The following is a 20,829-nucleotide window of genomic DNA, read 5'->3' on the forward strand; positions in this document are numbered from 1 at the left end:
ATGCATGGGAGACAAAATAATATCTATACAGTTCCCTGCTCACCAGCATGCATGGGAGACAAAATAATATCTATACAGTTCCCTGCTCACCAGCATGCATGGGAGACAAAATAATATCTATACAGTTCCCTGCTTGACAATTGTCAAGTTCCAGGACTTCACCTGAGTTTACGTATAACTCTCCAGTCTCCACTCCTTATGATAAATAAGCAATTACCTACTGCACCTCATTACTATGTCGAGCTCAAAGTATAGGAGACATTTAAAAGTGGCTTGTCTGTAATTAACAGCTCCGTTATACAGTTATGGTTTACAAAAGTGTGTGTGTGTGTGTGTGTGTGTGTGTGTGTGTGTGTGTGTGTGTGTGTGTGTGTGTGTGTGTGTGTGTGTGTGTGTGTGCGTGCATGCGTACGTGCGTGCGTGCGTGCGTGCGTGCGTGCGTGAGACCAAGGGAGGAAGAGACGAAGTGAGCAAGATACTGATAAATACTGTAGTTCAAGAACACTTGTCACAAACTGTCACAAACTGTGACATTGTACATTCAAATCAATCCACATACTGCAACTGAATGAGATTTACGTGAAGTATAACTTCTCTAATCCAGAGAACAGTTCACTTCTCTATAACTTTATCACTGTTTACGCAGTGTCCTCTCTTCCCCTCACCCAGGAAATATAACATTTCCTGGGTGAGGGGAAGCAAGGACACAGAGGGTGGTAACTACAGTATTATCTATAATCATCCCATGGGGGCTGATAACTGTTAATATCTGTAACTAAAATAAGGCTATGGATATTTGATAAACAAATTATTGCCAGGGAATTCATTGTTGCCCCCGGCAACCAACCTTGGACCCGGTTAAATCGGTCCTCAGCTACGACTCAGCCTAGTTGGCCCACCTCGGGCTACGACTGAGCCTAGTTGGCCCACCTCGGGCAACCAACGACTCAGCCTAGTTGGCCCACCTCGGGCTACGACTCAGCCTAGTTGGCCCACCTCGGGCAACCAACGACTCAGCCTAGTTGGCCCACCTCGGGCTACGACTCAGCCTAGTTGGCCCACCTCGGGCAACCAACGACTCAGCCTAGTTGGCCCACCTCGGGCTACGACTCAGCCTAGTTGGCCCACCTCGGGCAACCAACGACTCAGCCTAGTTGGCCCACCTCGGGCTACGACTGAGCCTAGTTGGCCCACCTCGGGCTACGACTGAGCCTAGTTGGCCCACCTCGGGCTACGACTCAGCCTAGTTGGCCCACCTCGGGCAACCAACGACTCAGCCTAGTTGGCCCACCTCGGGCAACCAACGACTCAGCCTAGTTGGCCCACCTCGGGCTACGACTGAGCCTAGTTGGCCCACCTCGGGCAACCAACGACTCAGCCTAGTTGGCCCACCTCGGGCTACGACTCAGCCTAGTTGGCCCACCTCGGGCAACCAACGACTCAGCCTAGTTGGCCCACCTCGGGCTACGACTCAGCCTAGTTGGCCCACCTCGGGCTACGACTCAGCCTAGTTGGCCCACCTCGGGCTACGACTCAGCCTAGTTGGCCCACCTCGGGCTACGACTCAGCCTAGTTGGCCCACCTCGGGCAACCAACGAATGCCTGAGTGATAATTTTTACACAGCAATGGATACATAATAAATGACCACTGGGAACAGAATGTGAGAAGAAACCATACATTATGATGGAACATCTTAATTAGGGTTAATGATGATGAATATCATATAAGTCCGCTGTGTTAGTTCATTTCTGTCTCAAAAGCAGTCTGCAACAAAGCAAGTCCCTGACATCTACAGCAGGATCAAATCCATGGATTAATATAAATCCAGACGTATGTTGTAACAGATGATTCAATCAAGAGAGACACTCTGAGCCTGAGCCATTTATCTTTTAGACAGACAGTTCTGCTTAGGACTTCAAAAGCGTTCCTTTAAAAAAAAAAAAAATCGATATTTTTCATTTTCTGCCTTGTTTCAGTCAGAATGCTTACTATTCACTTAATTAAATACTTTGAATTAGAATACCAGACGACTGAGCTTTCTTTTTGCTCATCTGCTTTCATGTTCTTTCTCTACATATACGTAGCTTTGTGTCCGATAAATCTGCTGTGTAAAGCGAACACGCCACGCATAAGAGTGGCTCCAAGCAGGTGTGCATTCCACTGTGGTACTGACACTGAGTTAACGGCATGGTTCTTTTTTTTTTCCTAATTTTTTTATCCCACGATTTTGTAACCCATTTTTCACCCCTGTGTCAATTATCTAATGTGATCCTGGGCTCTACACACCCTCCGCCAACCTAGTCCCCATATATGGGGGACATGGGGAGAGCAACGGACTTGAACTCATGCTTCCTTCATGCCTGAGTGTCCAAATTGCTCCTTTGCACCTGACAGGGGGGAGTTTCCCTGGTTGGAGGCAGTTTAACGGCATGGTTCTGATAACCCTCTGTGTTAAATAAGCTACCCCACACTGGCTAGGTGTTTGCGACCTGGATCGATAATTAGGCTGGCCAATGCCAGCTACTAGCTTCCAACACAGGTTTCTTAACTAAACATATACAGTACGCTTAAAACATTCTCCACGTGCAGGAACAGGATGAAGAGAAATGAAAAGCATTAAACATTAACATAAGCATAAACCCTAGATCTTTAAAAGAGCCCACTATAGATCATTTGTCAGGGCTATACTTCCACATGTATTTGGGAATACAGATTGACAGTAGGGTGACCTCAATTTGTACTGCAGTTTCTATTTTAACCATGGGGAGTTTCGTTATGACCCCTGAATAGCATTAGACATACTTTTGTCAGACTAGTCTCCCTCTGCATATTTTCTCCATGTAATTTGCCAACTTTTGCAATGAGGCGTGCAGTAATCCTGGTCTCTAAACTGCCTCCCCCTGGCCAGCCGGGGCGCCTGATGGAGGAGAAAGGAACGGGTTGGTATAACGTGTTCCATCCACACGCTACGTGCTACCGGGGAAACCCCCCCCTGTCAGGTGAAGAGAAGCAGCTTGTACCCCTCATTCACTGAAGGAAGTATGAGGCCAGTCCGTTGCTCTCCCCAGGTTGGCAGAGGGAGTGTAGCGCCCTAGCATGGCGGGACCCCTAAATCTGGTGAGGGGGGAGGGGTTCAGCCAGGCTAGTAGCGCCCTGGATTACATAGACAATTATTGACACTGGGTGAAAAAAAATGGGTTACAAAAATCGTGGCATAAAAAAAGAAGAAAAAAAGGCTTTTTGCTCTGTAGTTTTTGAGTGGTGTAAACCACTCCTACAACTGGCTTTGTTAGTTTACGTGTCTGTTCGTACCAAAAATGTTAGTTTACATGTCTGTTCGTACCAAAAAACGAGCATGGTTGATATGGTCACCCAGTTCACACGGGTGTGATTTCATTACGTCAGACATTACGTCAGACCACAGCTGATCAGTCTATAAAAGACCTTACACCACTCAGTTCACACGGGTGTGATTTTTTCTATTTATCCTCACTTTCACACTAACTATCTGTGGTGGAACCAAATGTTTAGAAACAATGGCAGAATCTGTTTATAGACTTTAGTGTTAAGCAGTCTGAAATTCTAATTGTATTTTATACAAAATATGTTTCTAAATATCTTTGAGCTCCTAGAATTTCCCCAGGTTGGCAGAGGGAGTGTAGAGCCCAAGGTTTATATTAGATAATTGACACCGGGTGAAAAAATGGGTTACAAAATCCTGGGATAAAAATCTAGGAATCTGTACTAAAAGCAATCTGAGGATGTGACGATACTAATTCATTATTCATCCATATTTTCTAAGGCTTATTTTGATTATCACGATAATATCATTAAAGGACGACTCGTTTTCACCACTTTTCAATCTACCTTCATATAATTGGCATGATAAAATGCCACAATTTCTTTCTACTCATGGGAGGGCTGTACGTGGGCAGTTCAGAAAGCCGTCCCCCAGTGACATCATCGATGGGGAATCCAAGCTAATAGAAACTGCAGGCTTTCTATTCCTGAAAAGTTGCAATGCGATAATGGAAGCCATTGTTCTCACAATAATTAAAATGTAAATATATACGTTTTTGAGTCACGTGATGTACCTGAACAAGATGGCTGCGTGAGAAGGAGCTCGTCTTGCACCAGATCACTATCCGCTTAATTCTATAGTAAAGAACTTAAACTGAGCAGACCTTTTTGGCAGAAAGTGAATATTAAGGAGTAGTGATGCCGAAAAATAAAATAAACTCCTCTCCAAAAGCGTCTAAAACAAGCTCCACCGTCACACGTGGTGGTGCGAGTTTGCCGGCTAGCACCAATGCTAACGCTACTAATCAGAGTGGGTCGCCTTCACCTACACCGCCCAGAGAAGACCACTACAGCAGAGATACAACGCCGGTGTCTGGTGAAGTGGGCAAGGAGTTTGCTAAACTTACAGCACTAATTCTGGCAAAGTCAGATGCCCACGACAAGAAGCTGGAGGCTATTGGAGTGACGACAAGAGCTACTGATAGCAAACTAGCAGACATCGCCAACCGCATAACACAGGTGGAGAGCCGCGTTGATTTTTTGGAGACAGCGGTTGACGAAATGCACGCTATGCCCAGGGCTGCGGCGGCTGAAGTAGAAGCCCTTCAGTTGAAACTCGACAGCTTGGAAAATAGAGAGAGAAGATTGAACCTACGTTTTGTCGGGTTCCCACCGAACTGTGAACGTGGAGATGCCATTAAATTCCTGTGTGATGTCCTTCCAACTATCCTGAAAGTTGACTTCCCCGTGCCCTTGGAATTCCAACGAGCGCACAGGATGGGGCCCGTGCGTAATGGAGATGGAGCTGGAGACGGCAGACCCGCGGCTGGGAGGACTATCATCGCCAGGTTCCTGAGGTTCCAGGATCGGACCCTGGTCGCCGACGCTGCGCGCAAGCTGGGCAAGGTCTCCTGGAATGACCACCCAATAATGGTGTTCGCAGATTATTCCAAGCTGGTCAACGAAAAGCGCTTGAAATTCAAGGAATGCAAGAAATGCCTACACGAGAAACAAATACGGTTCTCTTTGGAATATCCCGCGGTCCTCGCCATCCGTGCACCACAGGGGACCCGCCGCTATGAGGATTCCGAAGAAGCCATGGAGTTCATTCGTTCTCTGGGGTAATCTCTGGCTACCCTGCCACGGCAGTGTGAGCCGGAGTTTAGTTATATCTGCTTAGACATGTTAATGCCTTAATTTGTCCCTTTTTGTTTTTATTTGTACCACTAAGGTAACTAGGTTACTGTTGAGTTATATATTGGTTTACATAGGAAATACGAAGCAATGGGACTACTGAACTTTGCTTACGAAAATGTTCAATTGCATTGATTTGTCTTGGTATCGCTTTGGGATGACTGCGGTAATACTATCCAAATGAATCCAACACTCACAGTAATGTGATCCGCCGCCGGAATGTCGTGGCGCATTTAGTATGGTAATTACGGTAATGGCTGCGGATGGGGTTACCGCAGTTTGGAACGGATGTTTTTATTTCTCGGGTTAATACGAGGATATCATTAGGTAGGCCTGATGTCATGCTCCATTCGTGTGTGTGTGTGTGTGTGTGTGTGTGTGTGTGTGTGTGTGTGTGTGTGTGTGTGTGTGTGTGTGTGTGTGTGTGTGTGTGTGTGTGTTGCGCGGATTCATGCTCATTGCGGGGTGGGACACTGCTGAGTGACACAGTGGCGAGGCTATCGTTCGACTGGACGGAGGCGCCGCCATGTGGGGGAAGAGTGTATGTACATGTCTGCAAAGAGAAGGCTTAATCAATTATGGGTGTGTGCGTGTGATTGTATGGAAGGGGTGTGTACACAGGTTTATTTGTGGGCTAAGGTGTGTTCTTTGATAATAAGATGGGATTGAATGCTAGTGTTATTTATTTTATTTATTTTATTTTTACTGAATGGGGGAATGTGAATCCCAAATTGTAATAAGGGGGCAGTTAGGGCCTCAAAAGTGTTTCTACTCTGGTTTTTACTGGGATTTTTCATTTACTTTCTCTTTTTCTCCTGTTTAATATTTACAAACCCCCCATGTTTGACTGAAACAATTCTACTTTAGGGAGTTTATGATCATTTTCCAAAACAAAAGTTCTTTACTATAAATGTATATTTTATGACGGGTTGTGGGTATTTTTGTCCTCTTCCCAGTCTGTTAGGTCTAAGATAGCGGAGGGTGGGGAGGGTGTAGGGGGGGGTTTTGTTCCCAGCAGCTGTTAGTTAGAGAGTCACGGACCAAGCTAAGGGTTTGGGGACCGTCTGGTTTTTCAGACAGGGTTTTGTTTGTTTTTGTTGTTTGTTTGTTTTTCGTGTCTTTTATAGTATGTTTAAGCACAGGATAAGAAGCTGCAGTCTGGCCTTGGCTCTATACGACAGATACCATTACAGGTAGTAGCTCAACGGGGCTGAAGCTCATGAGCTGGAATGTCAGGGGTCTCAACGATGTTGTTAAAAGGAAGAAAGTATTGACCTTCATTAAATCAAAAAAATGTGACATTGTATTTATGCAGGAGACTCACCTGTTGTTACAGGAAGCTAAGAAACTCTGTAAAGATTGGGTGGGTTTTCTGGGGGCTGCCTGTGGTAGTAGTAATAGCAGAGGGGTGGTGACTTTAATTAGTAAATACCTGCAATTTAAATGCCTTAAAGAAAGTAAGGATGAGGATGGGAGAATTTTGTTGATGCTTTGTCAGATTCAGGGTAATAATGTAATTCTAGCAAATGTCTATGCTCCGAATGTCGATGATCCTTCATTCTTTGGTGTCCTTGAGAGGATGTTAGGTGAAATGGGGGATTATCCTATCTTGCTGGGTTCGGATATTAATGAAGTTATGGATAGTGTTCTAGATCGTAGTTCTGCATTGGTCCGTTCATCCAGGGCACAGGTTGCATTAAAGGACATGACCAAGGAGATGGGCCTGATAGATGTTTGGCGTATACAGAACCCAACAGCACGAGACTACACTTATTTTAGCCCCCGCCATGGCTCATTTAGTAGAATTGATTACTTCTTTGTATCACAATCATTAGTATCATCTGTACTCTCAACGGAAATTGGCAACAGAATCATCTCAGACCACAGTCCAATTTACTTAAAAATAACATCAATTCGCAAACCTGAAAGATCAACCAGGTGGAGACTCAATTCTAGCCTGCTAATGGATGAGACCTTTAAAGAGTCGTTAAGAGCACAAATAACTCTGTATATTGAAACCAACCTACCAACAGCACCATCGGCAGGGATTGCTTGGGAGGCCCTGAAAGCTTTTTTGAGGGGTCATATAATTCAACATGCGTCTTTTAAAAAAAAAAGAAAATGCTGCGAAGCTACAGGAGCTCGAAAACAAAATTGGAATCGCTGAAGAGAAATTCAAAATTCATACATCTTCTGAGAATTTGAAGACTTTGACTAAACTGAAATATGATTTTAATCTAATCGTTACACAGAAAGCAGAATTTGCTCTATTCCGGGCTAGGCAGAAATATTTTGAGGAAGGGGATAAGGCTGGGAGATTACTTGCTAGATATATTAAACAAAGGGAGGCAATGAGTGCGATTCCCGCTATTAGAGACGGCGAGGGGTGCCTTGTGTCTGACCCTAAGGGGATTAATTCTGCGTTTCGAGGCTTTTATAACCATCTCTATACTTCTGAATCGGTAGCAGAACAGGGAGAAATTATTTCTTTTTTGGCTGACCTTGATTTACCAAAACTCTCTTTGGACCAGGTTAGGCGCCTTGATTTACCCATCACTGTGAGAGAAATAACAGATGTTATAGCACTTTTACCCACAAGTAAGGCCCCAGGGTTAGACGGTTACACTGCAGAGTTTTATAAGGCCTACGCAGAGGAGCTAGCACCATTACTTTTAGAAACATATAACGAGGCTTTCAAAACGGGTAGTCTTCCCCCTTCTCTGACTGAAGCGGTCATCACACTTATTCCTAAGGAAGGGCGGGACCCCTTGGAATGTAAGAATTACAGGCCAATTAGTCTGACCTCATGCGACAGTAAAATTTTCTCTAAAATATTAGCGAACCGGCTAGATAAAGTCATAACGTCGCTGATTCACTCAGACCAGGTGGGCTTTATACACTCACGCTCCTCGTCGGATAATATTAGACGACTGGTTGACATTATGTGGGCTACTCAGGACGACTCACCTGACTCCTCCCCCTTGGCGGCCATTTCTCTTGATGCCGAAAAGGCATTTGATAGGGTGGAGTGGCAATACTTGTTCTCCACCCTGGAATGTTTTGGTTTTAGTAGGAAATTCATTGATTGGATTAAACTCATTTACACTCGTCCTATTGCATCAGTATTGACCAATGGCATTATATCATCTCCGTTCCAACTGGGAAGGGGGACTAGGCAGGGAGATCCGGCCTCACCTCTGTTATTCGCCATTGCCCTCGAACCCCTAGCAGCTGCAATTCGCAAAGATCAGGCGTTTCCGGGCATTACAATTGACAATAAATGCCACAAATTAATGTTGTACGCGGACGACATACTTTTATTTGTCTCAGATCCTGAGCATTCCCTTCCGTCTCTATTTAAAACTATTGATAGGTTCTCATCCATATCAGGCTATAAGATAAATTGGTCAAAATCTGAGGCCCTACCACTCACTTCATATTGTCCTAAATCATTGTTTCAGGCGGGCTCATTTGAATGGCCTAAAAAGGGCCTAAAATATTTAGGCATAATCTTCCCTTCTAAATTGGACGAGTTAGTAAAAACTAACTTCGAACCGCTCCTGGACAAAATACGGACTGATGTAGAACGATGGTCTTCTTTGTTTCTTTCTATGTGGGGTAAGGCGAACATTATTAAGATGAACTGTGCTCCGAGACTCAACTATCTGCTCCAGGCCCTCCCAGTTAAGATTCCATTACATTATTTCAAACAATTTGACCAAATTTGTAATAAGTTCTTATGGAACAACAAACGTCCAAGAATGAGCTTAAAAAAACTGCAGAGGCCAGTGGATAAGGGGGGTCTGGGTATACCCAATCTCTTGCTCTACCACTATGCGTTCACCATGAGGCATATGGTACGATGGACCCTTCCACCGGAAAGGGCCCCGCCGTGGTTTAGTCTTGAGAGCGCACTTTGTGCTCCTCTGGCGCCTATTGAATGTCTCACAACTAAACTGGACTCAATTAGCAAATCACACCCGATTATGTCTCACATTCACTGGGTTTGGAGGAAAATAGCTCGTATGTTTAAGTTCGATCCCCTTCTCCATTGGTCAGCTGGCATCTGGCAAAATCCCAAACTTTGTATAGGTAAAAAGCCCTTCCTCTGGGACCCATGGTATCAACGGGGTGTAAAGATTTTGGGAGATCTATACCAAGAAAACAATTTGAAATCATTTGAAGAATTAAGAACAGAATTTGGCCTACCACACAATCACTTCTGGCAGTACTTACAACTGAGACACCTATTGGTAAAAACCTTTGGTTCTCTCACATCACCCCCCCCTAAAATTGACACAGTGGAAAATATTTTTAAAATATTTGGACTGGGTCATGAGGCTTCTACATACTATGCCATGTTCCTGGATGCCTCTGACCAGTGTAAATTCACATCCAAGTTGCCATGGGAAAGGGATTTAGGACTTACAATATCAGATGGTGATTGGGTTAGAATTCTTAGGAATGGAAGGAAAATGTCAAGAGAACTACGTACAAGGTTGATTCAATTCAAAATTATAAATAGAATATATTGGACACCATCAAGATTGTTTAGGGTCGGCTTGACTGATGGTCCTGAATGCTGGAGGTGTCAGGATAGAGACGGTACACTTTTACACATGCTTTGGGGCTGTCCCAAAATTCAGGAATATTGGACTGCTATACATGAAAGACTGGAGAGAATAACGGGCATACACATTCCTTTTTCACCCAGTCTGTTCATTCTGGGGGATCCTGCCACATTGAGGCATGTTGCTCCTCCTTTAGCTGAATGGATACAAACGGCCATTATGTCAGGTAGGAGGCTGTTGGTCAAGGACTGGAAGGCTCCATCTGCACCTGCTCCATCCCTCTGGGATGCATCGATGGGACTATTGGCCGCTTACGAGCGACTGTCATACAGGCTGCTCAATAGGATGGACGACTATGACTTAAAATGGGGCTTTTACCATATGCACGTATCAGGACTCTGATTAGTTTCTGGCTCTGAGTGAGCTCTGAACGGGCTGCAACTTTAGAAAATACACTGAAGAAATATGTCTGGAATTGGGGCTGGGGTGGACTGCGGGATATTTCTGTGCATCTCTGTTATATTGTTTTGTTTTGTTATGTGTTTGTTTTGTTATGCATTTATTTTGTTGTGTTTTGTCTATGTCTGTCAGTTTCATATACAAAAGAAATTTAATAAAGTACAAATCATAAAAAAAATGTAAATATATACATATGTTTTTATATTTTTTTCTTGTTTAAAAACGATGATGTCACTAATGGACGGGTTTCTGAACTGCCATGAGACACAGACTGAGTAGGATTTTCTTTGGTATTTTATCATGAACATTAGTGAGGACCAATTATATGAAGATAGGTTGTAAAGTGGTGAAGTGGTCCTTTAAGCACAATTATTTTGGGCCACAATAATCGTGACGTGATGAAATTTTCATATCGTCTCATACAGTACGTAACGCAGTCACAGTTAGATTGGGGGGGGGGAGGTTATGGGTAATACAGAGCAGTATAGTGTGCACATTTTACTAGACGTGCTGTTTATTTAAAATGATCACAGACAACCTTTGAATGAAGAAAACACTTGTTAAAGTATTAAACATGTAGCCTAATTTATTCAGACAGTCAACATGTTTTTGCCCTCTGGAATGAGAGTAATTAATTGTTTTCATTACCAAATATTCTCCAGTGCATTTATCTGCCAGCCATTGAATGGTTATTTGATTTGTTGTTCGAGTTAATACATGCTCTGGGTATATCTGCTCTTCCATTTCGTACTTTTTAAATGTTATAAAAGCTGAAAATTGCAAGTGCAGACATGGTTTGGGCTTAGAGGAATTCAATTGAGGGTTCATGGTGAATATGCAACAGTTACACTCCCAGGGTTGCTTTAAACCTCAAGCCTTTGCTCTGTAGCTGTACTGTGAAAATAAGAGACAAATTCAGGAAAAGTTGTCATTTTCTGAGTGCTTTTCCTGTAAGCATGTGTCACGTGGACTGCAGTCACGTGTGTGTTATGATTTGTTATGATTAGTTTTGTTATGATGTAGTATAGATATATATATTTATTGGTTAATATTATGTATATATCTATATGAGGTAACTGGTGGTATTGTTATAGTTATATTGTATATATATGTTTAGACCTATCTTTGATATCACTTATTATATATATATATATATAGCTATACATCCAGTAGACTTGTTATGAACCATATATGGGGATAGAAAGCGCTTTCTATTATATATGTGTTCTATTTCCACTCCAGGTTGCATTGACTGTATTTACACCTTGTACTCCATCAACGAGGGGCCGGCTTAGTCAGACGTCTGATCAACGCCTGACTCCTGATTGGTTGCCGGTCACGTGCACCTATACAGCAATCTCATCGAATTCTACTTCATTCAATAATTTCAAACATAAGTTTAGGACCCACTTAATTGACCAGATTACTTAATTATATTTCTTTGTATCTCTTTTCTTTTCTCTAATCATGTAGATAATAATTCTAATCATTTTTTTTGTTTTGTTTTGTTCTTGTTTTATATACTGCAATTATGTCTTCTGGATGTTCTATATCTCTTGTACAATGTTTCATTTTTGATTTACATAGGTAGAGGCCTCATATAAGCCCCTTGGGCTTTTTTGCCTCAGCCTAGCACTTTACCCCTCTTATATGTATATGTTCACTGTGTTGTTGTTGGTTTTTTTGTGCTGAATACACCCGATGGCCATGGGTGCACGTCTGACAGCTCGGCGGGGAACATCACGTAGGATCTTCCCCCGACCCGCTGCTACTGATATGTGTAACCACTAACTGTCAACTATCTAAAACCTTATTGTTTAAACCCATTGTTTGTGTCCGCCCTTCGGAAAGGCGTTGTTTGTTTCTTTTGTTTGTTTATCGAGCCTTATTGTAAATATATCTTTTGAGTTCTGTTTTATTATATATAGTTCTATAATAAAACTTCGCATTTGAGCATGGTTTCCTTATTCTTCAGTCATATGTTAACCTACTTACTACCCCTAGACTCATGGTTTGTAACAGCATGGCATAAGCAGAATTAACACTTACAATACAATCTACCATAACCTTGCAAAAATGTTTAGTTGTAAGTTATTTTACTTACAATGATACATAATTCTCTTTAACCCATTTTGGCCTGAATTTAAAAAATGTCTTCTAAATCCTGACAGTTTTCTGATCAGTGGTTGTCAATATTTTCATGTCAAGGATGACAAAAAATATCTGTATTAGGCTACCAATATGTTGTTCCAGGGACCCCGCCCAGAAGCAAAGATTTGAACTCACTCTGAAAGAATATATATTCAATGATTTCAGGCACATTTTCACGATTTTTCAAAAATAGCAGCCCTACAAGCTCATATGAGCTTGTAGATCTGCTATTTTTCAATAGCTAAAGTATAACATAATGCTTAGAACACCAAAAGGGGTTCCCACCCAAAATGGGTTAACAAACCAACATAATAACATCTACAGGGTAATGAAATAGAAAAAGAGATACACTTCTACACAGTTTCTACCTTATTACAATAACATAATTTCTGTGGGTCCTTCAGCTGATCTCCAATCTGCTGAAGTAATTAACTCCAACCAGATATTTCATGGCAAAGGTGGTACAAGACAGATGGAAACAGATTTATCTCTTTGATTTGCCAATTATTTCTATTAAGAGTGCAGCTATTCAATGCAAAATATTTCAATTTCTGCCATAATATGATTGACACATATCCTTAATAGGACACTCTGTCAGCCAAGTCATTACAGCCTTCGGAACCTTATTGAAGGGAAATGTTGGAACAGCTGGAAAGGAAGTAATTTAAATCCTTTATACCAAATTGACTCCATTTAAAACTGGATTAAAGGAAGCTCTTTGCTTTTACTTCCCAAAGTTCCCAATGCACTAAACATGTTTAACAAACTGTAGGAGCATGAGTATAACTTCCATAAGTCACATCACATTGCTGTCTTAGGTCACATTCTCACCTAATACTCCGGTAGACTCGAATGTGAATGGGCGGAGAATTTGGATTCTTGCATATTTAATTTGCTGCGGTTTGCCTTCACACTGGCTGTGTCAGGCGCAGCAATGAAACGTAGCAGGGAATTTGATCAATGTGTTCAGAAAGCCGATGTTAAAAAATATACTTCGAGTAATAGTTAGGACTTTTCACGTAAAGTGAGGGTAACGGATGCAGTGTGTCGTCGGGGACTTACTGTGTCTGTGTGTGGGTGTGGGTGTGGGTGTGGGTGTGGGTGTGTGTGTGTGTGTGTGTGTGTGTGTGTGTGTGTGTGTGTGTGTGTGTGTGCGCGCGCGCTAGCCACTGTTCTTTTGGGCACATGAACGAGGCACAGCGGAGACGGGAGCGCAAAAATGATCCAAAGTTTACAATAGTATATAGCCTACTCCTAGCCCCTGCCCAGCTATACAGTTTATAGATCATGCTGAGCTAAACATGTGTTTTAATTTTGAAGTATTTATATTTAAACAAGATGAAGAAAGTCTCCACTCTCCACTCGGATCCCCCCACACAGTGACAGCCCTCCATGTTTACGCACGACAGACAGACAGAATATTCTGTACACTGCAGTGTTTTGTATGTGTTTCCTTAAGCAATAGATTAATGTGCTCGTCCTCATATTTCGATGAGGGCTTAATTCGGTCTCCTTATTTGACCACATCACATGATGTGGGACATCTTTGCACTGCGTAAAATGAATATCCCTTCTCCGTCTCCAACTGTGTTTAGCTCCTTATCCGCCACATGATAGTTTGCTTCATTTCCTTTATTTGCTACGGATTGCATTCCCACCTGCACCGAATCGAAATCAAGTGCGATTGGAAGCGAAGCGAAACCCCCGTTTTTGGGCGGAGTAGAATGCGGTTCTTTGCTGCGCATTAGGATTCGAATGAGCCTTCACACCTGCCAAACGAAGCAAACTTTCGGACAATGCGCAGCAGGATTCGTTTTAATCGCAGTAAAGCTTTCTGGTGTGAATGTCACCTTACTTTTGCCCCTCACTGTATATGTTTTTCCCCCTTTTTTACCTAGCTCCTTTATGATGATTTCCTGTTTTTGGCTATATAGTAGTGTATATTTGTACGTATCTAAATGTTATGACGAATTGAAAACGGTGGACCCTCGTAAACAAGTGTAATGCTTTATGGTGTCGTCCACTCACAGTTAACAGTCTTTGTATTGAGTTGTGCTTGAAATGTACTGTAATTCTGCAAACTGTTGATAAATACTTCAATCAATCAATCACTCCTCAACTCCTCCTCCTTATATCGTCTGAATGCCAAAATTAGAAATCACAAAAAAATAAAAACAAAAACATTGAGTGCTTGTTCTTGAAGCTGACAGGACCAAATAATGATTTAGCGAGAGTTTCCATTGATTTGGCAGTTCAATATATGCTTTTGGCCATTTTTGTGACTTGTCACTTGTCATTACAATCTGCTAAAGTAGCTGTTGTAATGAACAACAGGCGTCTTGGCCATGAATTGAGTCAGAACATTCTAGCCATATAGAACAGTGGTTCCCAAACTTTTTCATGTCAAGGACCCCCAAATTTACACTAATGAGCCCACGGACCCCCATTGAAAAAGATATGCCAGGGACCTCCATAAGAGAAGATTTTGACAGCTCTAGCAGTGATTTCAAGGACCCCAGTTTTACATGCATATTAGTCTACGGACCCCCATTTAATGGCATTTCTATCTCTGGGACCCCCGATTTATATTGTAAAATCAATGTTAATGTAACTCTGAGAGTGTACGAATGGAACCAAATGGACCCGTTAGGGAACCAAAGTGGGGTCCCCGGACCCCACTTTGGGAACCAGTGATATAGAACATCAGACATAAGATCAAAGCACCAGCAGAATGTTTCATTTTCACCTCAAATATGATCTCTGTACGATTTCCATCAACTCGAAATATTGTCATGTAAATACCATCAAGAATGTACACTTTGGAGGAAACAGAATATCAATTAAATAATAAAATATAGTAAATATAAAGGCCAGCCAAGTTCAGTAGGACGTTCTACTGTTCGAGTAAATGGTAAATGGTGCATTTATATAGCGCCTTTATCCAAGGCGCTTTTACATAGATTGTGCATTACATTCACCCATTCACACACACATTCATACACCGATTGCGGCGGAAGCCATGCAAGGTACCAACCAGCACATCGGGAGCAATTTGGGGTTCAGTGTCTTGCCCAGGGACACTTCGACATGTAGACAGGAGGAGCCGGGATTCGAACCGCTGACCCATGGATCATTGGAAGACCTGCTCTACCTCTTGAGCCACAGTCACAGTCGAGTGATGTATGATTGGTGTACTGTACTGTAGTATAATGCATCTCTTTTCTAAAATACTCTGAGCTAGTTGTTTTCAGCACAGTCTTTGGCAAACCAAAGAGAAAGAGTGCAGCAACAGCCCTCCCGGTGGGCGTGTGTGAACTTGTCTGGTATCCAACAGATTTTCATTGACTAGGCCAAACACCTGATACAAGACACTGTTCATCAGGTGCTTGGGCTGCTGCTAGATCAGCTTTCTGTAAAGCCTGATTTGTACTTTGTCATGATGGTGTCGCTCGCAGAAAATAGCAAATCTACAAGCTCACCATGCATTGCGATCCGCCGTACAAGGGAGTATAAATTAAGCATAAGCCAGAGCATCATGAAATAGTTAAAAGAAAGAATATATTTGGTCTTCTCCCTTAAGTACCTAGTTGACACAAGAGACATTTCTCTGACTGCGGCCAGCTGCAGTAAATGTTTCATTCCACACTGTACAGCAATGTAATGCCCACTGGTAATTCATGTACGTACATGAGGCATCAAGTCCAATTACTCTGTTTGCCGTGCATGTACAGTACAGTACAGTATGTGGCTACTTATAGCGCTGTCTATGGAAAACCTGGAACCAGAATACAGTAGTGAAGAGTAAGGCTTCAACAACAATCAATTATTTTCTCAGCAATTATTATTTTGATTAATTGAATAATCTTTAAACGTTTTTCTTTAAAAAATCGAATTGTTTTTTATAATCGACTACATGTATTAGTCTGATTAGCCGCTTAAGCCTTATTTTACACGTCATGATGTAACATGTTGAATGCTTGTAGATCTGCTATTTTTTATAAATTAAAATCTTTTAAAAATAAATAAATAAATGGATTAGGTCGATTTGTTGCACCACTACTGAAGAGCAGAAGAGGCAGAATGCAGCAAGCAAGATATTTCCCTTTTCCTGCATTGTTTTCTCGTGGACAAAATAATATTTCCTCTTGACAACAAGACTTTCTTGTAATGCTACTGTAGCAACAAGATGAAAAAGGAGGGGATGTTATTTTTTAGAGACATCTAAGTCAGCTGTTGACACCAATTCTCAATGTCATCCTTCTGCACTTATTGCGACTGTAGGTCGCAGATTACTATGAAAACCTGCAAAACCCGTCCGTCAGTCGTGTCACGTCTCCATTTATCGTTATCAGTCCATCACGCCTCGTGACATCACGTCTCCATATATGGCCTTCTCCATATATGAAGATCACAACATTGACCTCATCGCCTTGTGACATCACGCCTTGTGACATCACGCCTCATGACATCACGTCTGAGACGTCTCCATATATGGCCTTCTCCATATATGAAGATCACGACACTGACCTCATCAAACCCTGGATAGCCATACATGGAGAAGACTGGATCATCACGTAGATCTGCATATACTGTATGGAGCCGGCCAGCAACTCTACATCTGATCTCAAACCTCACACCCTTACATCTCTATATGGAGCTGACCTGTTCTGACATTCCATATGTTGATCACCTGTCCTTTCTCTTCAATGTCTGCCTTTCCTGTCCATTCAACCGGGCCGAAAATTATGGCGTGGCCCTACCTGGGCCCCCATCAAACCCTGTACACTCAAGACACTGTTGACCTGTTCTGACATTCCATATGTTGATCTGACCTCATCAAACCCTGTACACTCTGAACACGCTCCATATATGGCCAGACCTCATCAAACCCTGTACACTCAAGACACTGCCCCCGCTGCCACCCTTAGATCTCCATATATGGAGTTGACCTGTTCTGACATTCCATATGTTGATCTGACCTCATCAAACCCTGTACACTCAAGACACGTTCCATATAAAGTACAGAATTCATTCCATATGTTGATCTGAGCCCCCATGCCAAAGCGCCAGCCCAGCAGTCTGCCGTCACCCAGGCGGATGTACATATGCATGCGACATCGCCCTTAGGTCGTTTCTCGCCCTCAGGGCGTCTTACTGGTCGTATAGACTCTAATGAAGGCAGACTCGTATCAAGCTGCCTAGTGTGATTATAAAACATTATACACCTAAAGCACAATTGTACCCACTAAGTCAAGACGCACACACTATAGTTGAGAAATAAACTTGCCTGTTAGATTCTCCTGACATACTAATCACCATCAGCATCTTCCTCGAAGGTGATTTATTCTGTTATGTAATTCATTGAAAAAACATTTTTGAAAGTTATAACTGATACTGATATTGTCACACACGTTACCGCAGTGAAATTTGTTCTCCGCATTTGACCCATCTCTTTCTCTTGGAGCGGTGAGCCGCAGCCGTGCCGCTCTCGGGGATCATTTGATTAGTTGATTTGACCCCCTAATCCAGGGGTTCTCAACGTTTTTGGCCGGGGACCCCAGGAAATGCTTTGGCAATGTCTCGGGACCCCCGCCCCGCCCCCTCCCGACCCCCAATATAAATTGACTGCTACAATAACCTTAAACCATTTTGGGCGGGAACCCCTTTTGGTGTTTTAAGCATTGTTATAATTTAGCTATTGAAAAATAGCAGATCTACAAGCTCATAGCGCGCCACCGAGTGGCGCGCTACGAGCTTGTAGGTCTGCTATTTTTGAAAAAAAGTGAAAATAAAATTTAAAAATAAATCTTTTTTTCTTTTTTTTTTTGAAAATAATTTGGGGACCCCCTAAAATAATTTGGCGACCCCCCCGAGGGGTCGCGACCCACGGGTTGAGAACCCCTGCCCTAATCCAACCCTTGATGCTGAGTGCCAAGCAGGGAGGCATTGGGTCCCATTTTTACAGTCTAGGGATCGAACCCCAACCTCTAACCACAAGACTCAATATAGCCAACAACGTGTTTACAAGGTTCCTTGGTTCAATCCTGGCAGGATACATACGTGTATCCTTTCCTTTTTCAAGCTATCCTATCAAAATAAAGAAAACCTCGCCCCAATAATAGAATCTGCCAAGTATTGCATACTTTTCATAAAGCTTTAAAAGAGACCTGATGCCACATTCTCCAACAAAAACTGTCTTTTGAAGGTGAAGCAGAAATGGCACCTTGACAGAGTTCCGTCCACACCAGAAGCCTCTTGATGCCAAACAGTGAAATGCAGAGCTGGCTCCAGATGGAATGTTTACTCAGGTTTAGCACACAGCCTTGTTGCTGAAAACAGCATGAGTATGTTTCTGTCTGCATGTAACTTCTGTAAGTGCCCAGTGCCTTTTCAGTTTGGAACAACATGAGACCCCTGGTGATGAAAAGAACAGCTCCGATAATGGCAATAATAATAATAATAATAATAATAATAATAATAATAATAATAATAATAATAATAATAATAATAATAATAATAATAATAATAATAATAATAAATATAGCTGCAAGCAGTGATAAGACGGGGTCAAGCCAAAAGTAATAAAAGCAATAAAGTACTTGGTACTACTTGGTACTCGATATACAATGATCACTACAATGAAACGACAGCAAAGAACTGCCCAAACTGCCGGTCGGAAATCAGGGCCAATCACGTTATTTTCAAATGATCGGAATCTAATTGGGAGCACACAAAAAAAACCTGATCGGGACATCCCTAGTAGGCTATCAATATTATATCCATATCATGATATTAGACTGGATATTGTCTGTGATTTTTTTATATTGTACTGTTGTGATATGGCATATATGGCATAAACTTGTGTTCTATAAAAATATAAATATCTAATCGGGAAAAGTCGGTATAGCTATACTCAAAATCAAATGAACAAAATCGGATTGGGAGCAAAAAAATGTGATCATAAACTGTGAGTGTATGCTATAGTGATGGAAAAGGCCCGAGGGAGGGGTGCATACTTAGTTTAGACTAGTCGTTGGTTAGACATGGGTTAAGGTTAGGTTTAGTACTGCACCCCCTGAGGGAAGAGAATTCCAGACATACTCCAGAGAAAGGTCCCAATCAAAGTGAAATACTATTTGCCAGAAGAGCAAAAGAACAAAGTGAATACCAGAGGGAAGCTGTTCTGGTATTGAAAGTTTCTAAATAGAAAAAAATATGTTCTAACCTTAAGAACTTTACTGTCAGTACTACGAATGTTTGTACATAGTAGCCTCAAAAAATATGCAGATTTATTATAGTCAAGAGTGCAATAGAGAGACAACCCCGAGTGAACCCACAAAGCTTTGCAGCGCATAGCCTACTTCAGAATTGGGAATTCTGATTTATTCTGAATAACCACTATAACAAGGATAGAAAGAGAGAGCAAATTCCTGATTAGTGGAACACTGCACCCTCGCCCCCCAAAAGAGTCAAGGCAGTTCGACGACTTTCTAAATCGAGCCACTCAACGCACCTTACTGTACAGTAGCCTACAGTACAGTAACTACAGTAGACTACAGTACAGTAGCTACAGTACAGTGCCATTTCTTGCAATGGAAAACACACAGCAGCGACCGATCCATAGTGAATAATTATAACAGCCTAAAAGTGCAGGTGCCTGCAAAGGATCAACTGTGACTAGCAGGCCTAGGTATCCTTATGGAAGCTAAACAGTGTTAAAAAAAAAAGAAGCTTACCTTGGATGTGCTGGTTGACCACATTCTCCAGCCGATCCAGCCTCTCAATGATCCGGAGCGTGTCGCCCTTTTTGTCACTTTCTAACTTTCTCTCAGGTATAGGCAGCGGGACTTTGATGTAAACATTTGCGATGTAATTAGTGACCCATCCTACATACAGCAGACACACAATATTAGTCATGCCACTCAGGATCACGCATGTAGACACCAAAGTTTTAGTTCTTCTTGTGCAAGCCATGCCGACATCCCTCCGTACTGCCAGCAGTATTCCGTTTAACCAGAGAGAGGACAAGGCGACAATCACCCGCAAAAAAAACCTGGAATGTATTTCTGTAGAAACGCCGCTGAAAGTCGATAATTCCTGCTATTATACAGCTCTGCAGTCCCAGCCTTCGATTTATGTCAAATGGTGTCGGATTGACTATTTGCGAATGTGTCAAATATCTACAGGTAACTCGCGCTGCCTGTTTCGCTCCATTGCAATGAGCCGCTGTCTGTCTGTCCGCTGAGCTCCGGCTGAATGTGAGGCTGAAGGAAAGCAGAGACGGTACTGTATGCTTTCACTTGCGCATTGATTCCCTGACAAGGTGGGTGGTTCTACTAAAAGAGTGCGTAATTGCTGAGGTGATTAAAATAGCTACTACTACTACTAGGCCTACTACTACTACTACTACTACTACTACTACTACTACTACTA

At 42.3% G+C, this 20,829-nt stretch overlaps 1 protein-coding gene across 1 annotated transcript in view; it reads right to left on the reverse strand.

Moving 5' to 3' along the window:
• Positions 1-20,621, reverse strand: part of galnt18b (UDP-N-acetyl-alpha-D-galactosamine:polypeptide N-acetylgalactosaminyltransferase 18b) — a 130,274-nt gene extending 109,653 nt beyond the window's left edge. The window contains exon 1 of the mRNA XM_079497249.1: positions 20,133-20,621. Coding sequence (XP_079353375.1) covers positions 20,133-20,370 — 238 coding nt within the window. The 5' untranslated portion in view covers positions 20,371-20,621. The remainder of the gene's footprint in view (positions 1-20,132) is intronic.
• Between the last annotated feature and the right edge of the window lie 208 nt (positions 20,622-20,829).

The sequence above is a fragment of the Electrona antarctica genome (assembly GCF_951216825.1).
Source record: "Electrona antarctica genome assembly, chromosome: 3".
In the NCBI taxonomy this organism is placed as follows: domain Eukaryota; kingdom Metazoa; phylum Chordata; class Actinopteri; order Myctophiformes; family Myctophidae; genus Electrona; species Electrona antarctica.